The 22,372-nt window shown below is 40.2% G+C and overlaps 1 protein-coding gene across 4 annotated transcripts; it reads right to left on the reverse strand.

Annotated features, from left to right (window-relative positions):
- Positions 1 to 271: 271 nt before the first annotated feature.
- LOC140771639 (pentatricopeptide repeat-containing protein At4g16835, mitochondrial) lies at positions 272 to 20,453 on the reverse strand. 4 transcript variants are annotated; one of them, XM_073113219.1, is made up of 3 exons: positions 18,168 to 20,453; positions 573 to 633; positions 275 to 497 (listed from the first exon to the last, which is right to left on the reverse strand). In XM_073113219.1, exon 1 carries the CDS (start codon positions 20,122 to 20,124, stop codon positions 18,259 to 18,261), a length of 1,866 nt encoding a protein of 621 aa, XP_072969320.1. In that variant the 5' UTR covers positions 20,125 to 20,453; the 3' UTR covers positions 275 to 497; positions 573 to 633; positions 18,168 to 18,258. The 4 variants fall into 4 exon arrangements, with proteins under 4 accessions (XP_072969313.1, XP_072969320.1, XP_072969329.1 ...); XM_073113212.1 differs by having other exon boundaries at positions 272 to 633; XM_073113228.1 differs by lacking the exons at positions 275 to 497; positions 573 to 633 and adding an exon at positions 3,349 to 3,484.
- Positions 20,454 to 22,372: the final 1,919 nt, after the last annotated feature.

The raw sequence follows: 22,372 nt of genomic DNA on the forward strand, positions 1-22,372 counted from the left end.
CTGGCATTGACCTTGGCTTTGAACTGCTCTCAACTGAAACTGATTCATTTCAGCCACAATGTCAATGTTTCTTCTAGGAGTCAAAATTGAAACCAACCGGAACTGAGAAACTTCGATCCATCACCTTTCTGCAATTCTTGGCTCTTTGAATCAAAGAGAGAAAGTTGGTCAGACTTAACAAATGTAGGAGATCTACGTATTCTTAATGTCCACGTCTTCTTTCTAGATGCTTAGCGGTCAACAAATTAAGTTAACAAAATTTGCATGCAGTTCCCATAATTCTTGAACTTGTTTTCTGCATTGAACACTATTTCCCACACTTACGAATATAGCATTTCACATTATACAAAGTACCAAACATTTTTCTTGCTACAATAAAGAATTAGACTCAAGCTCAAACATGTCCATAACTTGTTCAATGTATTGGCTGCCTTATTAAGAGATGGGAACCTCTATGGATGTGTTCAAACCTTTCACAAATAGATCTTCTACAGAAGCTGTAAAACATTAGTTTGGTTCTTCAAGTGATATAAATAGAGGTATGTAAAACAGAAAATGATTCACACAAGTACCTAAAAATAAATGTTGTGCCTGTATTCCTTCCTATTCGACCAACCTTGAGGTCTCTATCCCCTGAATGGAAAACAAATATTTATCAGTCACAAATTATGGAGTATGGTATATGTTTATCCACACTCAAGGCTTCCAACATAGAAACTTAATAACACAATTTACTGTGCATCTTACTTGCCTAGTTGAACAAATTTTGAATAGTAGATTCTGTGACAAAATCTCTACTTTGTTGTACAGCCATGACAGTTCATGCACCTTCAAAAGTAACACAAAGATACAGAGTTCGTTACACGCTGCAGACATAATTACATAAAAGAAATTCTGGTTTATGTAACAGAAAGAACCACTGTTTTGAAAGGCAGCCATGGCAGCGCCATTTATCATTTGGCCTGCCTTGTTGTTTGGCGGCCTGCCTTGTGCTCTTCTTCTTCACTTCTATTTCTCTTCTTTTCCTCTTTCTTTTCTCTTTTTCTACCTTAGGACTCAATTTCTTCTTCCCTTGATCACTACTTTGGGAACTCATCGCTTCTCTTTCCAAAGCATTGTAGATTCTCAATGTAGAGAAATCTCTTTCGGCTTGGGAACTTCTTTCTCCTTTTCTTTTTCTCTGCTTTGGGAACCCACGGTTTCTCTTTTCAAAGCATTAAGGGTTCCTAATGCAGAGATAAGAAATGATGGGATACATTGTCATGCTCAATATATATATATATATATGGATAAAAAATTAGGGATAATTTTTTCACCTCCCGAACTATCACCATTTTCCACTTGACCTCCTAAGCTATTTTTTCATACACATTGACCCCCTAAGCTAGTAGAAATACCTTACCCTCTGATGTCGTGTAATGGTTAGATAGTAGTTGCTTATGAAAGAAATAAAGATTCCAGCAGTCAACGTTCAAACAGCCCTTCAGGCGTTCGAACGTCAATTCCCAAAAGAATAATAAGTATTTAGGCATTCGAATAGCCACTACAGGCGTTCGAATGCGAACTCCCGAGAGTAGAAGATTAATTAGGCATTCGAACGACCCTTCAAAACCATTAGAACACCCGACGGCGAGGAACCCCAGTTTAGGTGTTTTATAAGTGTTTTGGCTTATGTTAGACAATAAGATTCAAACCTAATTGATCCTGTTGACAAGTCTAGTTGAGTCAGGGAACCATCTATATATAGATATAGTGTGCACCTAGTTAGTTATCTTGGATTATTAAATTATTTTCACAAGATTGTTTTCTTCCTCCTTATTTGACTACCTTCAAGCCATGGAAGCCCTAGCCACCACCTAGATCGACCACTATAGCCCACTGATAGGACTCGATGGCGTGTGTACTAACGCAGGAGGCGCCAACAGTTAATGATCCCTCTTATAGGGATCTGGTTCTGATTTTGATTTATTTAGGGTGTCTTTTGTTTATTTTCTATGTAAGGTATTTTTTGCTTAATTCCATTGTAAGTCTAAATATAGACCTGTTATATTTTTTTTGGAAATTAATGAAAGTTTATGTAATTTTGCTCTCTAGAGAATTTTGGTATGAAACCATTTCTTAGAGTGGAGGTCCTATTCCTTCCCTTGTTTTCCTCTTTCATCTTTTTCTACCACGTTTTGCATCATTTTTAGTATCAGAGCGAAGAATCCTAGTTTATGGACGTCTTTCCTCTCGGGTTCTACGCCGCTCCACATTTGTTCTTCGCATGACCAATCGCTCCACTAACACCGGAATGTCAAAAAATCCGATGCACAACGAGCAAAGAAATTACCGTCGATGAGAAATAAAAAGAGTTTGCTGTCGTAGTAGAATCACCACCACGTAAGATTCCAAGTCCTTCAAAAATTAATTGTTGTTGCATTATTTAGTGATCTACTGGTCCATCTTTATTTATTTTTTATAGATTGAAAAAAAAAACAGCACGTCTCTTTTACTGTAAAAAAATAAATAAATAAATAATAATAAAAAACTTGAATTTTCAGTGTTTCAAAATTTTGAAAATTTCCATTTTTGGCTCCAAATTTCTGATAAATCCCAACCAATTCCTTATTTCCCTAAACTTCCTACTAAATTTCCTTTTTCTTCTCAACATTCCAACAAATCCCATCTTTCCTAAACCTCTACCAAACTATCTTTTTTGTTCTTCTCCCTCCAATATTTCCAATTTTTGAAATTTTTCCTCCTTAACTTGAAACCAACCCCTTCAAATCAGCTCCAAATCCAAACCCATTAGCCACACAACCCAAACTCACTCACACCTACCATTAACCCAAACACTTCCAACCCAACCCAACCCCATTAAACTCATCAAATCTGAACCCAAAACCCATTAATCCAAAACCCAAAACCTGTTAGACTAAATCCTCAACTCGTTAGTCACCATCATCCCAACCCGTTACCCATCTTCATCCCCAACCTCCTCCTCACCTCACACCGAGCCCTAGCCAATTTTTCGTCGCTACTGCCCCGACGCCGCCCCGGTTCTACCCCGCCCCGACACCGTTGCTCCACCCAATGACGCCGCCTCGACACCATTGCTCCACAATGACACTACCTCGGCCCATTTGCTCCACCCGATGACGGTGACGCTGTATCGACGCCTTCCACCGACGTCGTCGCTACCCGGGCTTCTCAACAGCAATGCCCATCTTCTCTACCTCCAACGACTACATTCTTCACCGACGATGCCATCCCTTTTGACGCCTGCAGCCATTACTGACGACGCTGACGCCCGTGCCTTGATCTCCCGTTACCTTAACTGAGATTGATCGCTACTGCCGGAGGGAGTGATCGCCGTGCTTCGTTCCCCGCCATAGCTGACTGCGACCATCACCGCCGGACTGTCCGATCTCTCCACTGTCTCAGGCTTTGCTGCCGACGTCGCCGACATTGCTGCTGACCATTTGGTGCTAACGGAAGGGACCTATACCACAAGATTTTGTGGATGAAGAGAGGAGAAAGAAAAAGGGTGAAAAGAAAATAATTAAATTTCAATTCTTTTTTTTTCAGATGGTTAAGTACATGCTCATTTCATCGTATTAAATATTTTTGGACTATTCTTTTCTAGTATCATCTCTAAACTTTTATCAGTTCCTGCTGTCCACATATAGTGAGGGAGAGATTACATAGAAACCTTATATACTTTAGTCCTGATATTAAGAGCTGAACTATGCCAAATAGAATATTAGTATTATGTTAATTTTTTGAAAGAAATTTAAAGGGCTTGGCATTTATTAAATGTGACTTTTGTTTAAAAAACATTAAATCTTGACATTAATCTTTGAATCTCTTAAATAGAAAATATAAATTTAATTAAGTATTCATTTTTAAGATTTTCTTGACTGCATAGCATATCATCTCATATCATTTAGATCAAGACATTTGTATTTGGATTAAATTTAGGAGACGTCTGCATTCCATTAGATTAGAACACTATTTAATTTTGTTTAAATTAGCAAGCATAAAATAAAAATAAAGCTATACCTAATCCATTCATTGCATATTAGTGTATGCAACACGTAGAGATAAGGCTTATCTCCTTAGTGATTTTAGTGAGTCCAGCAGTAGTAGTATGGATCCCGAACTTATTAAGAAGCTCGACGATATTATGGGTCAACTAGGTACCTCAGCTCAATAAGTTAGAGATACTCAGGATATTTTGCTTGGGTATCAATGGGTGATCGATGAACGACTACATAGGGTAGAAAGACCTCGTGAGCACACCGCTCCTCAAGATAATTACCGCCTTGACCTTGAACGTGGTGAATCTCCCACTCCTTTACCTCGTCAACACTTTCAAGGGAATGAGCGAGATACTAATGAACGATATCTTTGAAGCATTAAAGTTGATGCTCCGATATTTGATGGTCGTTTAGATCCGTAGTACTTGGACTGGATCAAAGACATGGGCGGTTATTTTAAATGGTATGATATGTCGAAAATTCGAAAGGTCAGATTTATTGCCATGAAATTGACTGGGCAAGTAAATCAAAACTGGATCAACGTTGAGACTCTTCGTGAGATTAGGGTGAGCTTCCAATTGAAATTTGGGTTAACATGAAAAATGAGCTAAAACGTAAATATCTCACCTTCTTATTACCCTAAACTTCTAGATAGATGAAATCGACTTACCCAAGGGAGTAAGTCAGTTAAGGATTACATTGCGGTTTTTGATGAATTGCTTGTTCAGTGTAGCGTGATTGAATCAGAAATCTCTATGCAAATCTTGTCTAGATTTAGGGTTGGCTTGCGCGAAGAGTTGAGAAGTGAACTTTTTGCCCGGAACATTGATACTTTGGAAAAAGCCTACAGCTTAGTTAAAGACTTAGAGGAGTCTAGACCTAACCACATTTCAAGAAATTATGAAACAAGACCTCAAATTCATAAATCCTCCACAGGTCCTCATCAAGCCAAATCTACTAATCAATCTTTTAATCGATCTAACCCTAACCCTTCACAATCCAAGGTAGAATACAAGGGTAAGAGCGGCGAGAAAGACTTTTCTAAGATTAATCCTCAGGTCAAATGCTATAAGTGTCAAGGCTACGAACATGTTGCTGCAAATTGTGCGAGCCCGTATAAAATAAGTTTAATTGAGGAACCCTTTGAAAAAAACTCTAAACAAGACTTTGATAGATATATTCACCATGTAGACGATGGAGAAGGAGATTTTGAAGACGAAGAGGAAGAAACTACCCTAGGATGCTTAAAGCACATAGGCTCCACAAGGTTACATGTTGTTAGATGTGCCCTCTCTCAACCTAAAGTCAATGATGATTGGAGGCGTAGCTCCATTTTCCACACGTTCACAAAAATTGGAGACAAAAATTGTAAAGTAATTGTGGATAGTGGGAGCTGTATAAATGTCGTGTCCTCCACCATTATTTCAAAACTAAACCTGAGAGTAGTTTTCCATCCTAATCCTTACAAGGTTTCGTGGATCAGTTCAACCACGCTTGAGATAAAAGAGTGTTGTTTGGTTCCAATTGAATTCACGACTTATAAGGATAGAATCTGGTGCGATGTATTGACCATAGATGTGGGTCACATTATCCTTAAAAGGCCTTGGCTATTTGATAATGATGTGCATATTTATGATCATTGAAATATCTGCATGTTTGAACACGAGCATAAAAAGATCAAAATTCTTTCAATTGCAGTCTAGAAGTGGTAAGATGGAAAAGAAGTCTGATCCCATCCACTCGAACAGTAAAGTCAGCTTGATTAGTGAGAGGAGCATTGAACGCGAGATGAGTAAAAGAACTCCTATTCTGATTCTTGCTGCTCAAGAAATTCTGAACGGGCCTAATGAATCAATTCCTTTTGAAGCCACTGCTGTGATTGAGGAATTCTCGGATATCTTTCTAGAGGATCTCCCGAATGAATTGCCACCAATGAGAGATATTCAACATGCTATCGATTTCATCTCGGATGCATCTCTTCCAAACTTGCCTCATTACAGACTTAACCTAACTGAATATACTGAACTCAAACGGCAGGTTGACGAGTTATTGAGAAAAGGCTTTTTGAAGGAAAACCTAAGTCCTTGCGCAGTTTCCACATTATTAACGCCAAAGAAAGATGGAACCTGACGCATGTGCGTCGACAGCTGCGCCATTAATCGAATAACGGTAAAATACCGTTTTCTCATTCCTCGTTTGGATGGCATACTGGACATAATAGTAGGGGCCACGATCTTTTCAAAGATATATTTAAACAGTGGCTATCACCAAATTCGTATACGCCCTGACGATGAATGGAAGAGTGCGTTTAAAACAAAAGATGGGTTATATGAATAGACGGTTATACCTTTTGGCTTGACTAATGCTCCGAGTACTTTCATGAGAGTGATGACTCAAATATTACGACCTTTTATGGGATAATTTTTAGTCGTATACTTTGATGACATCCTTATCTATAGTCAATCTCGGGAGCAATATATAGATTTCGTCAAGTTTGCGTTGTCTTAAGGAGAGAGCAACTGAATGCAAACCCTAAGAAATGTACCTTTCTAACAAAGTTGTTTTCTTGGGTTTCATTGTTTCATCTGAAGGTGTCTGCTGACCCTGATAAGGTCAAAGCTATTAATAAATGGTCTGAATCCCGTACCATAAGAGATGTGAGAAGTTTTCAAGGGCTCGCTACCTTCTATCGTCAGTTCATCAAGAGGTTTAGTACCATTATGGCTCCGATAACAGAATGCCTCAAGAAAGGTGAATTTGAGTGGTCAGCAAGTGCCACTAAAGCTTTCACTGAAATCAAAAAGAAAATGGTGAAAGCCCCTGTCACGTGACCCCCCAATTTTACTAAAGTTTTTGAGGTCACTTGTGACACTTCTAGAGTTGGTATAAGAGAAATCCTGAGCCAAGAAGGTCATCCAATTGCCTACTTTAGTGAAAAGCTGAATAAAAATAGACAACGGTATACCACTTATGATATGGAATTTTATGCTGTGGTTCAATCTCTTCGCCACTGGAGACATTATTTGCTTCCTCAAGAATTCGTAATCTTCTCTGACCATGAAGCTCTTCCTTACCTTAACTCCCAGAAGAAGCTTAACGCTAGACATGGCAGATGGGTTGAATTTTTCCAGGACTATATGTACACCTTGCTACACAAGTCTGGAGCAGACAAGAAAGCGGCCGATGCACTGAGTCGTCGCATGATTCTTATTTTAAGGATGGATGCAGAAGTAATAGGGTTTGATAAAATCAAAACTGATTATCATGTCCGGATTTTCATGAAGTTAACAATTTATTAAGCGATGGAGCGACTCAAGAAATAGATGGTTTCGCCTTGCAGGATAGCTATCTATTTAAGTCTCGAAAGTTATGCATTCCTAGCACCTCGTTAAGGGAATTTTTAATTTAGGAATTGCATGCTGGGGTTTATCTGGACATATTAGGCATGCGAAAACTATTAAAGCTACGGAACATCGATTTTTCTGGCCAAGCTTAAAGAGAGATGTTATGAGACTTGTTAGTCGATGTTATGCATATCAACTCGCTAAGCAACGAAAGCAAAATACAGGATTGTACACACCTTTACCTGTTCCTAATTGTCCTTGGCAAGATGTTAGTATGGACGTCATACTTGGACTTCCAAAGACAATCCGAAAGCATGATTCTGTTCGTGTGGTGGTGAATTGATTTTCAAAGATGGCCCACTTTATATCCTGTTCTCGAACTTTTGGCGCCTCCCGAGTTGCTAAAATCTATTTTGATGAAATCGTTAAGCTGCACGAGCTACCAAAAACTATTGTATCAGATAGGGATGTGAAATTCACCAACTATTTTTGGAAAACCTTATGGCATAAGATGAGAACCAAGCTTTAGTATTCAATCGCTTTCCACCCACAAACTGATGGGCAAACTTAAGTAGTCAATAGGAGCTTAGGTAACCTACTGAGAACTCTTGTCGGTGAGAATCTAAGAGACTGGGAACAAAAACTGCCAACTACTGAATTTGCATATAATAATTCTGTTAATAGATCAATAGATCTAAGTCCAACTGAGGTAGTATATGATTACAAACCTAGACAACCTATAGATCTCATTCCTATGTCCCATTATCATAGGTTGTCTGAGCTTGCCTCTGCATTCGCATCGCATATTCATGACTTGCATAAAGAAATCAGTAACAGAATTACTCAAAATAATACTAATTATAAAATTCAAGCTGATCTAAGAAGATTCAAAGAATTTTAATGTTGGAGACTTTGTGATGGTCCAGATACGTCCGGAACGGTTCCCACCTGGAACTGTTAGAAAATTGCATGCACGAAATGCCGGACCTTTTAAAATTCTCAAGAAAATTAATGATAATGCTTATGTTCTAAATCTCCCCAGTGATTTCGTCATCAATTCTACTTTTAATATTGAGGATCTAGTATCTTATAAAAGTCCAGATTTTACCCCAAATAACCCACTAATTACTGAGCCTACCAATGAGCCTGTTTATGAGAGACCCTCTTTACCTTCACTTTCCAATATTCTACCTAACACAGCAGACGAAATTGATAAAATTTTAGATTATGAGATTATTTCAACTAGAGAAGGTAGAGCCCAACGGTATCTAGTACGTTAGAAAGGACGACCTACATCTGAAGACACGTGGCTTGATCGCCATGATTTGGAGGTGCATCACCCTAATACCTTAGAGCAGTATGAGAGCAGCAGAGCAACACACTCGATGGAGTCGAATTCTCTCCCACCCGGAGAAAATGATGTGGACATCACTGATAGGACTCGATGGCGTGTGTACCAGCATAGGAGGCGCCGACAGTTGATGATCCCTCCTATGTAGGGTGTTTTTTGCTTAATTCCATTGTAGGTCTATATATAGACCCGTTATATTTTCATTGGAGGTTAATGAGAGTTTATGTGATTTTGCTCTAGAGAATTTTGGTGTGAAACCATTTCTTAGGGTGGAGGTGTGAAGCCCCATTCCTTCCCTTCTTATTTTCTCTTTCATCTTTCTCCACCACATTTTGCATCACTACCTCCTCGTCTGGCCGCACTCCCTTAACTCTAGGAAATAGCTCTACTTCTTTTCTATCACTTCTCGACTGATTATATTGATTTCCACTATTGCCATCTCCACCACCTTGCCATAACCCTAAGCCGTTCACCACCACGCCTCTTTAGCCTCCCATTTCCACAATCCATCCCGGTAAATTCGTTCTCCATTCCAAATCTATCTCAATCCCAAAAGTACTCGACCATCTAACCGTTTGATCTCCAGTTACCTCTAAACTTTGGAGATCTGCGATAACCCTTAACTTTCTGCTCGTGAGTCAGAATCCAATTCCGTCTTCAGATTTGGACTTGCAGTAATCATGGGGTTAGGAAGGTGTGAATGTGATGACGTCACCAAGGGCTTTGTGATTGAATGTGATGCATTGGGAGTTGAAATAGATATTGTTCTTATGTAGGGGGGCCGACCTATATTGTTCATGAGCAAAGCATTATTCAGAAGATCACAATAATTCTCAACATACGAAAGGAAAATATTGGCTATTATCCATGTCATTACCAAATGGAGGTCATACTTGATCGGGCGTCGCTTCACCGTCCACACGGATCAGAGGAGCCTCTCCTACTTTATGAGTCAACGGATACATACCCCGACATAACAGCGATGGGTGACCAAACTCTTAGGGTACGATTATGATCTACAATACAAGAAAGGCGTGAAGAATCAAGTGGCGGACATGCTATGGTGCCAAACTGATAGGGCTGAACTTGTTGCTTATTCAACCTCTATTTTTCCCTTCCTCAAGGAGTTGAAAAAGCAAGTGTGGCTGACCCAAGCATTAAGGGTCTCTTGCAAGAGATAGCAAGAGATCCAAAGAACTATCTAGAGCTAGAGGACCAAGACAGCATCCTATTGGATTATGGGCCCATCCGAGTGCTCGCGGTTGCTTCGTTGCAATCTCGGGTGCTTAACCATGTCCTTAATACTCCAAAGCTATACCTGGCCTAGAATGTAGAAGGATGTACAGGCTCATGTGAAGGGGTGCGAGACGTGCCAACAAGCAAAATTAGAGACGTTGAAACCACCTGGACTTCTCCAACCCTTACTAGTGCCGGAGCGAGTTTGGAAAGATATTTCTATAGACTTCATCTAGGTCAAATCATCTGCATGTCTCAACTCCTTAAGGAATGGAAATAAAGGACAAGAGTATGCCGCAAGCTCAACAGTATCAAGTTGGCACAATAGGGCGTTCATCACTCTATTTTTCACCCCCTTCTTGTACTCAATTTCGTAATCATACCCCAGCAACTTCATGACCTCTCTTTACTATGCCGGGATTCGCTATCCCATGAAGTATGAAAGACTTCTTTAATCGTATCTAATAATGAATTGTCAACCAATCAAATACGGCCTCCATTTCGTCACCGCGTGTAGAATGGCAAGCATCTCCTTTTCGTACATTTATAATTGGTGATATTTACTCAACTAGGCCTTACTTAGAAAGGCTATAGGTCTGCCCCCTGCATGAGCAGGGCTCTTATACCGATCCCCAATGCATCACTCGACTATGAATTCTTTGGTGAAGTTCAAAAGGTGTTAAAATCAATGCCAATGTTATGGTTGTTTTTAACTCGAACGTCATTATTGCTTTCTTCGTCCACCTAAATGAATCCTTGAGTAGTGAGGTGAGTGGAGCAGCTATCCTCACATAGCCAGTGATGAAATGTCAATAATACCTAGTCAGCCCTAAAAACCTGCATAGCTTAGTGGTAGTGGTAGGTTGCAGCTAGCTTGTCATGTATGCTACCTTATTTGGATCTGCAGCAACTCCTTTCACTGAAATGACATGTTCCAAGTACTCCACTTGAGGCACTCCCATAGGCACTTCAACATCTTAACCTTCAATTGGTTTAGCTCCAACAATTTTAGCACGTCCTCCAAATACTGTCGGTGCTCAATTTCATTTCTACTGCACACCAAAATGTCATCAAAGAAAATCAACACATACCGCTATAGTAGAGGTCTAAATATATCATTCATAAGGCTTTAGAAGGTTGTTGGACCATTAGTGAGGCTGAACAGCATCACCCGAAACTCGTAGTGCCCATTCGGAGTCCAGAATGCTGTTTTGTGCACGTTTACTAGGTGAACTCGAATCTGGTGGTACCCAGGCCTCAAATCAAGTTTGTTGAATATGGTTGCCCGTGAAGCTCATCTGGTAGCTCCTTGATGACCAAAATAGGGTACCGGTCCTTGACAAGAATAGTGCTAAGAGTCTGATAGTCAACACAAAAATGTCATATACCGTCTTTCTTTCTCACCAACAACACGACGAATATGAGCTGCGTCTTGGTTGTATGATCTCTTGCTCTAACATCTCCACCATCATCTTCGAGATGATCTTTTGCACATGTGGATACTGGTATGATCTCACATTCGCCGAAGCAGCACCTAGAATCATCTCAATGCGGTAGTCGACACTTCTCTTTAACGATAACTCCTTTTGTTCCTCAGACAGTCTAGCAAATCTATCTAATAAATTAGACAAATTAATTGCAATACATACTTTGTGAGGTTCATCTCTTGCTGGTCTCAACCGAAGAAGATAGGCAAGGTCCCTTACACATGGCACCCCACCATAGGCTGCAACATTAGGCTCGGTAGGGATCGAACATCGTCAACCCGTACCTCCTTATCTCGATGTTTGAACTTCATCCACATGCTCCAAAAATCAAACATTACAGATCCCAACCTATGCAACCACTGAGTGCCAAGTTAAATACCCGCTCGCAGCGCCAAAGGATACAAGTCCACGGTAATGTCGTGTCCTCGCACCCGTATGCCGACCCGGTGGCACAAGCTCTCCACTCTCAGTTTCGTGCCATATCCAATGGCTACATCAAATCCCATAGTCAATTCAGAGTTTAATCACATCCTCCTCATTAACCTCTCATCTAAAAAGTTGTATACTTTTAAAATCGATGAGGATATGCACACAATGCTTTCTAATGAGTCTGTCCACCCACAAAGTCTTCGACGTGGTGGTGCCTAAATATACATATGAATATATCGACTTAGATGTCTTCCTTTGTGCTCTCCTCCATGATATCATCCTGGACCTCTTCTGCGTATTTGTCTTCTCCAATAATATCCACATCCTTATTGAGGCCGTTGATGAGCATTACACTCTCGATTAGTTTTGAGCACCAATGACCAGGGTTGAAACTTTCATTGCATACAAAACAAAGTTTTTTCGCTCTTTGCTCCTCTACTTAGGCAAGTGTGAGAGTTCGAACAGAAGGTCATGTGCCCTCTCTAACATTAGGAGATGATCTCAAAGGGGGTCTCTATCCAGAGGTAGCACCTGTTGCCCTCAGACCCACAGCAAAGTCCAGCCGGTGTCCTAGGTGCATATCAGTAATCTCAGCTGGTCCAACTTGTTCTCAACGCTTTCTTAAGGGCTTTATGCTTCTACTCCATCCTCATCGCCTTCTCAAATGCATCTTCAAGTGTGGGAGGACAGAGGGCTCACACATCTGCTCTGATCTCCTCACATAAGCTTGACATGAAGGTGCTCTTCAGCGTAAATTCTGACCAAAGCGGTTCATATTAGCTACTAACTCTTTCAAACTCCGCTTGGTACTCTGCTACTATGGTTTGCTACACCGTTTTGCTTAGAACAGCAACAAAATCTTCATAATCTACTATGTCGAGCCTCTTTGTAATGCTTCTTGAACATTCGGCCCAGCCATTGAATCTTCGATCGCAAATGGTGGATCAATACTAATGCAATGTCGTTCCTTGGAGGTGGAAACTTGCCATCGTCACCTTTACATCTTCCGTTTTCTCGTGGCAATCAAAGTACTCCTCTACTTGAAATAAGCAATTTGCAAGATTTTTCTCTCTTTGCTCCTCTACCGAGGCAAGTGTGAGAATTCGAACGGAAGCTCGTGTGTCTTCTCTAACATCAAGAGATGGTCTCAAAGGGGGTCTCTGTCTAGAGGTAGCAGCTGCTTCCCTCGGACCCGCAGCAAAGTCTAGCTGGTGTCCTAGGTGCATATCAACGATCTCAGCTGGTCCAACTTGTTCTCGACGCTTTGTTAAGGGCTTTATGCTTCTGTTCCATCCTCATTACCTTCTCAAATGCATCTTTAAGTGTGGGAGAACAGAGGGCTTGCACAGCTGCTCTGATCTCCTCACACAAGCCTGAAATGAAGGTGCTTTTCAGCGTCAATTCTAGCCAAGGTGGTTCACATCAGCTATTAACTCTTTCAAACTCCACTTGGTACTCTGCTACTATGATTTGCTACACCATTTTGCTTAGAACAGCAACAAAATCTTCATAATCTACTATGTCGAACCTCTTTGTAATGCTTCTTGAAAATTTGGCCCAACCGTTGAATCTTCAACCACAAATAGTGGATCAGTACTAATGCAACGCCGTTCTTTGGAGGTGGAAACTTGCCATCGTCACCTTTACATCTTCAGCTATCTCGTGGCAATCAAAGTACTCCTCCACTTGAAACAACCAATTTGCAAGATTTTCGTGTTGGAACTTTGGAAAATCCAAGTGTGTAGTTCTACCTCAAATGGCGTTATTGGGGTCACGAGCAGCTCTAGGTTCAGGTCTGAACCCTTGTTGCTGTTTTACCCTCTGGTACCCTCGAACACACTCTAGGTCATCTCTAAACGGATCAAGGTCGTCGATGCTTTGCTAATCATCATCACCGACATAACAGACCATTCCCGAGTGCCACTTGGACTCTACTACCGTCGGCCTTGCGGTCACCACTAGGGGAGGTTGAAATTAAGGTGGAATGGGTAAAATAGGTTCATTAGCATGAGGGTTCTATACTTGGGCTAATTGCACGTCAATTGGTGATGAAATCCCCGTCGATCTCCCTTGTGATACTGGCCTTCGCCGATGAGTAGATGTGGTTGATCGATTCATGACATACTCCTTCAACATGACGTGATCGCTTTATACATTATCTAACTACTGCATCAATACTTGAAACATGTCTCGAATCTCCTCTGTCAAGCCCATGATGTCTGCTCCAATCGGTGTTGGTCATCTAGGATTCGCCACAAGCAACCCGATGCACTCAGTCTCAATGTTTGGGGTGTCGTAGGCCGAGACTTCTACTAGTGGTAGTGTACCCTTAGGTTGTCTCTTTGCCATCATTGATCTCGTATGCACTATTAATGGAGGTCCGAAATCTGCCTAGCTCTGATACTAATGACACAAACCGCCTCCAAATAGCGATCCATAGATGTTCTCCAATTCCCTCGAGCGATGTGAGTCCGAAGATCTCTAATTCACAACCCGACTTCTAGTTTGGAAGCTAGGTATACCGTGAACCTTCAATGTTAAGAGAGTCCTTGAAATTCAACGATTGGATCGAAAAAATATTTTGGGGTTTGATAAATCTAGGCTGGAGGATTTGAATCTATTAGAATGGATCAGTGAAAAGGGTGGCCAAGTAATGGTGGTAATGGAACTTGGCTAGGGTTAAAGGTGGATTAATAGAGATGTAAGATAGGTTGGGGTGCTACGCAAGGTAGAGAAGAGGAGGAAGAAGTGGGTCATAGAGGGGTGACCAGACGGAAAAGAGAGGAGCTCAACCAACAATGGTGATTGGCTTATTAGAGGAAAGATTAGGGGAGAAAGAGAGAAGAGACAAAGGAGAAGAGTGGATTAATTCCCAAACTGGTTGCAATTCCACATATTTGAAAGCTAGCCAAATGTCCAAAAAGAGTAATAAAACCCTATTATGAAATAATAGTTAGATCTCCAAACCGTCTTGCATGCATGAGGAGCCCCCCTTTCTCCTCGGTCCATAGAAAAAAAATGTAGGACTTTCGAGATGCCACTCTGTTTATAGATAAACCTCGTATTTGAACTCAGGGCGGCTCCCACATAAATAAGGACCTGTGCAACAGCTACAAAAATAGGCGTTGCCTGTCGAATATTTACTCGCGTTAAGAAAGGAAAGATTTCCCTCCCTACCCTATGTATCTTGTTTGCATTTTAGTCTATCTTTGTTTTGGGTTATTACATAGGACTAGCTTATGTGGTTTGTCGAGCTAGGGTAGCCGACTGGGATAGTCGAGATGACTTATAGCCGCTACACATCAGGTTGGATTATTATTGAATTGCATTGGTTTGATTTCATCTCTGTTCTCTCTCTTATCACCTACATCCTCTACGGCAAACCTAGATGCTAGTCCTCACCTCCCTCGTCCAAGCACTCCCCCTCCTCCTTTAGGGCAGCTCACCTCACCACCCCTACACCACCTTCCATATTCTGCTAAACCCTAACCCTAATACCATCCACACCAACCCTAAACATCCACCTCCACCTTAACATATCACTCTACAATAGCTACGAGCACGCATGAGCACAGCTTAGAACCATCAAAAATAAATGTATGATCAGGGGCACTATGAGCAAGAGTATGATGTAGGCAACATGGTTTATGTTTTGATTCAACCTTATCACCAAATGACCTTAAGGCTAGTGTGAAACCAAAAATTGCCACATCTTTTCTTTGTCCTTTCAAGGTGTTGGAGAGAATTGGACCAATTGCACACCATTTGGATTTGCTGGAAGGAATATGTGTGCATCCAGTGTTCCATGTCTCGCTACTGAAGGCGAGTATCACCACGGACCAAATTGTTGGAGATACATTGCCTGAGCCAAAAGATGAGATTGAGAGGGTCCAGTTGGTTCGTGTGCTAGCTAGCCGTTGTCGAAGACATGAGGGGAAATTAGAGACGAAAGTACTCATTGAGTGGCTTGGCAAACCCTCTGACTAGGCTACTTGGGAGTCCAAAACTGACATAATGAACCGCTTTCCCGATTGCATACTTTAAGGACAAGATGGGGAAGCGTGGTGGACTGTAATGATTCAATAATAGTTGCTAATAAAGAAAATAAAAGTTCCAGTAGTCTAAAAAACCAATCTCGAGATTGAGTGTCCAAACGTCCCTTCAAGTGTTCAAATGCCAATTCTGAAGAGCAGAAGAAGTATTAGGGCATTTGAACGGCCCTACACAAACTCCCAAGAGTAGAAAATTAATTAGGCATTCAAATGCCCTCAAGACCATTCGAATGCATTTACCCAAGAACCAGAAAATTAATTTACATGTTCGAACGCCCTCAAAACCGTTTGAATGCCCAACGACAAGGAACCTCAGTTTAGGTGTTTCAATTAAGTGATTTTGCTTATGTTAAGCAATAATACTCGAGCATGTTCGAACATGTGGCCAAGTCTAGTCGAGTCAAAGAGCCACCTATAAATAGATGTGATATGCACCTAGTTAGTCATCTTAGATTATTGAATTATTTTCACAAGATCATTTTCTTTCTCCTTGTTTGACTATCTCCAAGCCGTGGAAGCCCTAGCCACCACCTAGGCTGCCACTATTGCCTACCGCCTTGTTTGGCCGCACCCCTTGACTCTGAGGAAGAACTCTACTTCTTTTCTATCATTTCTCAATTGATTACATTGATTTCCACCATTGCCATCTCCACCACCTTGAAATAACCCTAGGCCATTCATCGCTATGCCTCTTCAGCCTCCCCTTTCCATAATCCATCCCGATAGATTCGTTTTTTGTTTCGAATCTATCTCAATCCCAAAAGCACTCGACCATCTAATCATTTGATCTCAAATTATTTTTTAACTTTAGAGATCCACGATAACCCTAACTTTCTCCTCGTGAATCGAAATCTAATTCTATCTTCAAATTTGGATTCACAGTAATCGTGGGGTTAGGAAGGTATTCATTATACGTCGTTAACAAAATCAGTGAATTAACCAAATTACCTATTCACTTGTAATGACAGAATAGTTACATGGCCAAGCTAAAATTAAAATTTTTAATTTTTTTAAAATTCCCTTATTGCCCCCAACTATCTTTTTCCTCCTCCAATAGTAATGAATTTGCTCAAACTATTTCTTTCTCCTCTAACAGCAATGGGTCTGCCCAACTTCATTGAATTCGAGCCCAAGCTCGGCCATGGGAGGGAGGAGGCAGTCGAAGTTGCTTTCGCCCAACATCTCTTCCTATCTAATATATGAATCATATTCTTCTTCCTTCCTCCCAAAAGATTATTTTTTATGCCCATATCTTTAGATTGGATCTTTAGTAGTTTTTACAATAGTTTAGGTGGTGGGAAAGAGGAAAGTGATAGAGAACTTAATAGAAATCTTCAAATCTTTGACGAGGGAGTGTGATAGTGAGCGCATTAGGAGGAATTAGAAATGACATGAAGGTGAGAGGTTAATGATACCAATAGAGAGAGAAGCTTCAAGGTGCTAGAGCTTGAAGAACGAAAAATTAGCTATTTATTGGAGATGAGAGGTGGAAAGTTGGAAAGATTGGAGAAGGGGGTGGATGGGGTGGGATACGGCAAGACTTTGGGAGAAAATGGTAAGAATTGGGATCAACTATCATTGAAGAAGGAGAGAGGGTTTTAATTAGCTATCTAAGGATATCTTGGTCATTATAAAAAGCTATGTTAAGTCGTCACATGCATAGAAGGGTATCTAGACCATTTCATTATCACATGACTATCACATGGCATCTTATGGACGAAAATAGATAATGGAATCTTAACTAAAGGGGTCAAGTGAGGTATGAATTATCTATTGTTATATATATACACATACACGTATATGTATGTATAGGCATATATATAACAAAAGAGTAAAAGATACTAACAAATAAGGACTTCAGCGACATGCTTCTTTCCAATTTGATATGAATTATCCATTGATACAGTTTAGATTATATATATGTATAGAAAACTAAAAAGTAATGTTTATTGATTAAATGCCATAAACATTAACATCTAAATTTACACTTACATGTGTTCTTTATGTATACCTTAATGTACTAATATAGATGAAAAAAAAAGTACTGCTCAATGATGCCCAAAGAGATGATATTTGGCAGACTTATCCTGATGAGTAAGTCTTTTATATAGTTCTAAACCAACCGTGTTCCAATGTAGTTTTGCAGTTTTTGCCTGAACTGAGTTGTTTCAGCTTCAACACCAGTTCTCTATCAGCATGCTGGAAAAAGTTTCAAATTCAAAAAGATTCATGGACTACTATGTTACCTAATAAGGAGATCCACTGGATATGGTGTGTCGTGGTGCTATATGCACACTCCCAAGTTTAAAAACCCTTAAGCATCGCTGCTAACATTCATCACCAGTAATCTCCACAAGAACAACCACCATCTCTGAAATGATGGAAACGAATAGTGTCCCGTAGGAAGATATCCCGCTCCTCAATCTTGGAAATTAATTTGGCTGCATTGTGGCAATCCCCACAAACCCTGAGGTTCTTGAACACCCGTATTGTAGTCCCTGGGGATGTATTGATCAGCCCAAATGCAATGGCTAACTTCTCACTATGCCTCATCAGCATCAACTTTTTCAGATCCTCCCCCACATCATGCAAAGCAAAATCAAGATCAGGGATATAACCCATTTCCTTCATCCTCTTCTCTAACTTCGACAATTTCTCATGAATTAAATTAAGTTGAGAGTGAACTCTATCATTAGATCTGAACTCATGCACAACACCCCTGACTTCAATCCAGCTATATCCAGGCATTTTCACTACTTCATTCTCCTTCATCCACCTCCTTACTCTAGAGACATCAGCCCACTGATTCATAGTCGCATAAAGATTGGCCAATTGAACATAAGCCCCTGCACTTTGTGGCTCCAACTCAATCAGTTTTCGAGCTGCAAACTCAGCAAACTCCAAATTCTTATAAATCCTGCAAGCACCCAGTAAGGTACCATAAGCAGCAGCATGTGGTCTAAAGGGCATCGATTTGATCAAGTGCACCGCTTTCTCAAGTGAACCAGCTCGACATAGAAGATCAACCATGCAGGAATAGTGGTCTGGACGGTGTTGAACTCCGTAAATCTTCTCCATTGACTCAAAACACTGAATTCCAAACTCAAGAAGCCCAGCATGGTTGCAAGCTGACAAAACTGCAACAAAAGTAATCCAATTGGGCTTCATCCCCTCATTTTTCAACTTCTCAAACAATTGAACAGCTTTCACACCATATCCATGTTGAGCATAACCAGAAATCATCGCATTCCAGGCAATGACATCCTTCATGCGCATCTCACTGAATAGCTTGCATGCATCCTCCAAATCACCGCACTTACAGTACATGCTCACCAATGAAGTGCCAACAGTCACGCTGAGAATCAACGGCGATTTCAGTGCCAATTGATGGATCTGCTTTCCCAATCCCAGGGCAGACAAATTGCTGCAACCGAGCAGAGCACTACTCAAAGTAGACGGATTGGGCCACACTTTGGAATCTCCCACCATCTTCTTAAAAAGCTTCAGCCCATCCTCTGGCTGCCCATTCCTTATGTACCCAGCAACCATAGCATTCCATGAAACCAAATTCCTAATCGGCATTCTCCCAAACATTTCCTGCGCTTTCTCCACCATCCAAGAATCCATGTATCCGGAAACCATCGTTGTCCACAAAATGACATCACTCTTATCAGCAGCTCGATTAAAATACTCCTCAGCCGAATCCATATCGCCAATTTGCACGAATCCAGAAACCATGGCATTCCAAGACACTGAATTCTTCACCGGCATCACAGCGAACAGCTCGTGAGCATCGTGCACGGCACCATTCCGGGATAAGCCAGAGAGCATGGTGTTCCAGGAGGCAACGTCCTTGACGGGCATCAACGAGAAGAGGCGACGAGCTCCATTGAGGTCCCCGTTGAGGAAGTGGCAGGAGAGAAGGGTGTTGTATGAGACAACATCCGGTTGGGGAATTTGGTAGAACAGGTTGAGTGCATCAAGCAGTTTCCCAGGCTTCTTGGAGTAGAAGGCGAGAAGGCAGTTCCAGGAGACGGTGGTGCGGATGGGCATTGTGTCGAACACCTTGAGCGCGGACACGAGATCGCCATTGCGGACGTAGGCGGCGATCTCTTTGTTGGAGGAGTTGAGAGTGGGTATTGCTGTGGAGAGAGAAGGGAGATGGATTCGTTTTACTTTCCGCAGGATTAGAGCTACAAACATGTATGGGTCAAAGATCAAAGACTGCTATCATCAAACCAATCTTCAACTACTATATTATTAGTAGGGGGAAGCATACATTTGTCTTTATAAGATTGGGATTAAGAGGAGGCGGCGGTGGCGGCTTGCCGAAGGAGGAGGAAGAGGAAGATGGAGGAGGAGTAGGGTTGAAGGAGGAGAAGGTCGATGGAGAGGAGTAGGCTGAAGGTTGAGGAGGAGGCCGAAGGAGGACTAGGATGAGGAGGCCGACGGAGGAGGCCGAAAGAGGAGGAGTGGGAGGAGGCCGAAAATGTTTCTTCCTCGTTTAGACGACAGCAGTTGCTTTTAATAAATATTCCTTCCGTTGGTTGCTGAGGTGTGCAATCGAAAAAGACAATCCACAGTGCTTTGGTGCTAATATCAAGGGCAAGCACGTCTTTGGCAAACTTCCGTCCATAGCTCTCACAAGTTAGCTCTCACAAATTTCTTAGAATTATTGCTTAGGATCAAAATACATACTTTTTTTTATTTCGTGTCAGAGTACACTATCTTACATGATAGAGATTTGAATTTTCATAAAGATGAACAATTTACATTTAAACCTTCCATTCTTGATAAATCAAACTATGGATATTAAAAAGCTAAGATAAGAGTATTTATAAAGTCTATAGATGAGCAAGTTTGACTTACTATTGTGAATGGTTAGAGTGTATCGATGCATTTGATGAATGATAAGTTAGTTGAAAAATCTGTAAGTCTTGGGGTAAGTCAGATTTTGAAAATATTGGCTAGAATAGCAAAGTCATTAATGTTATTTTCAATTGTATTTCTTTCGATAAATTTCGAAGAATTTCTAAATATGAGATAGCTAAAGATACTTGGACGATCTTAGAAACTACACATGAAAGAACAGTAGTTGTTAATCTTTTGAAGCTTTAGAGATTAATAACTAATTTTAAAACTCTGAATAGAAGAGAATGAGACATTTGATGAGTTCTATGCAAAACTAAGTAACAAAGTCAATTTCAGTTTCAACTTATGAGAAAAAATTTCTGAGCACAGAACTGTTCGATAGATTCTTAGGTCCCTACCCAAAAAGTTTCTGACAAAAGTTTCTGATGAAAGTAAGGATATCGATACTATATAGATTAAACAATTGATAAATAATCTACAAACGTTTGAGTCCACTTTTGTTGAGAAAATTTGTAAAGTAGAGTGGAATCAAAATAGAATTGAATGTATTGCCATAGGTGAATAACCCTTGAACCTATGGTTTAAACACAATTCAAATACTTTGAATTGATAAGAGGATTAAACCTTGATATCAAAATTTTAAATTCAAATGAATTAATGCTCAAATTGCATATGGTTATTGGTCCTCTTAAGATAATTCGTTATAAGCCTTGCGCTTATCCTGGCTTAGCGAACACACTTAGATTTTACCAATAATCCATAGAAGGCAACCCTAACCTTCATACCTACAAAGGCAGTTTCATCAAGATTGACCACAACCACTGTTGTATCACTCTACCAATGCTATGAGTACCATTAATAACTAAATGTCCATCCTTACGTTTTAGATTAAAGTGTATTAATTTAGATATGAGACTTTGAATTAAATAGTGGCATCCCTACTATTTTAAAGTAATACGCACGCAAAATATGACCTACATGTCAATATTTCTTTTGATAGTTAATGATTAAGTCTTTTGAACTCTATAGTGTAGGATTTTAATCATAATATTCTTGAATTGGTAATAGTCCCATATCTCTCCTAATTTTGTTTAATCTCTCATCACTAGTGGTTTGGTGAGTGGATCTACAAGCATTTGACCTGTAGGTAAATACTCCAAAGTGATTTTACCTTTCTTTACAAGTTTTCTCATATAATTATATCTCATTGCTATATGCTTACTCCTACTAGTAAGTTTCTTAGTTTTAGAAATATATATTGCAGCTTAATTATCATAATATAAAGTAATTAAAGAGTTAGGTATTTCATTAAAAGGAATACCACATAAAAAACGTTTCAACCAAATTAATTCTTTACTAGCTTGTGATATATCAGTATATTTAGCTTCTATAGAAGATAAAGCAAAGCATGATTGTTTCTTAAAAGGCCATGTAATTAAGCCTCTACCCAAAGTAAATATAAAACTATTAACTGATTTAAAACTAGTCTTCTTAGAAGCCCAATTAATATCACTATAACATTCAAGAGCAAACTTATTACATCTATAATGTAAACCGTAATGCATTGCTTATAACTCTA

Source organism: Typha angustifolia, chromosome 2 (assembly GCF_048772165.1).
Source record: "Typha angustifolia cultivar Huaian chromosome 2, ASM4877216v1, whole genome shotgun sequence".
Taxonomy (NCBI): domain Eukaryota; kingdom Viridiplantae; phylum Streptophyta; class Magnoliopsida; order Poales; family Typhaceae; genus Typha; species Typha angustifolia.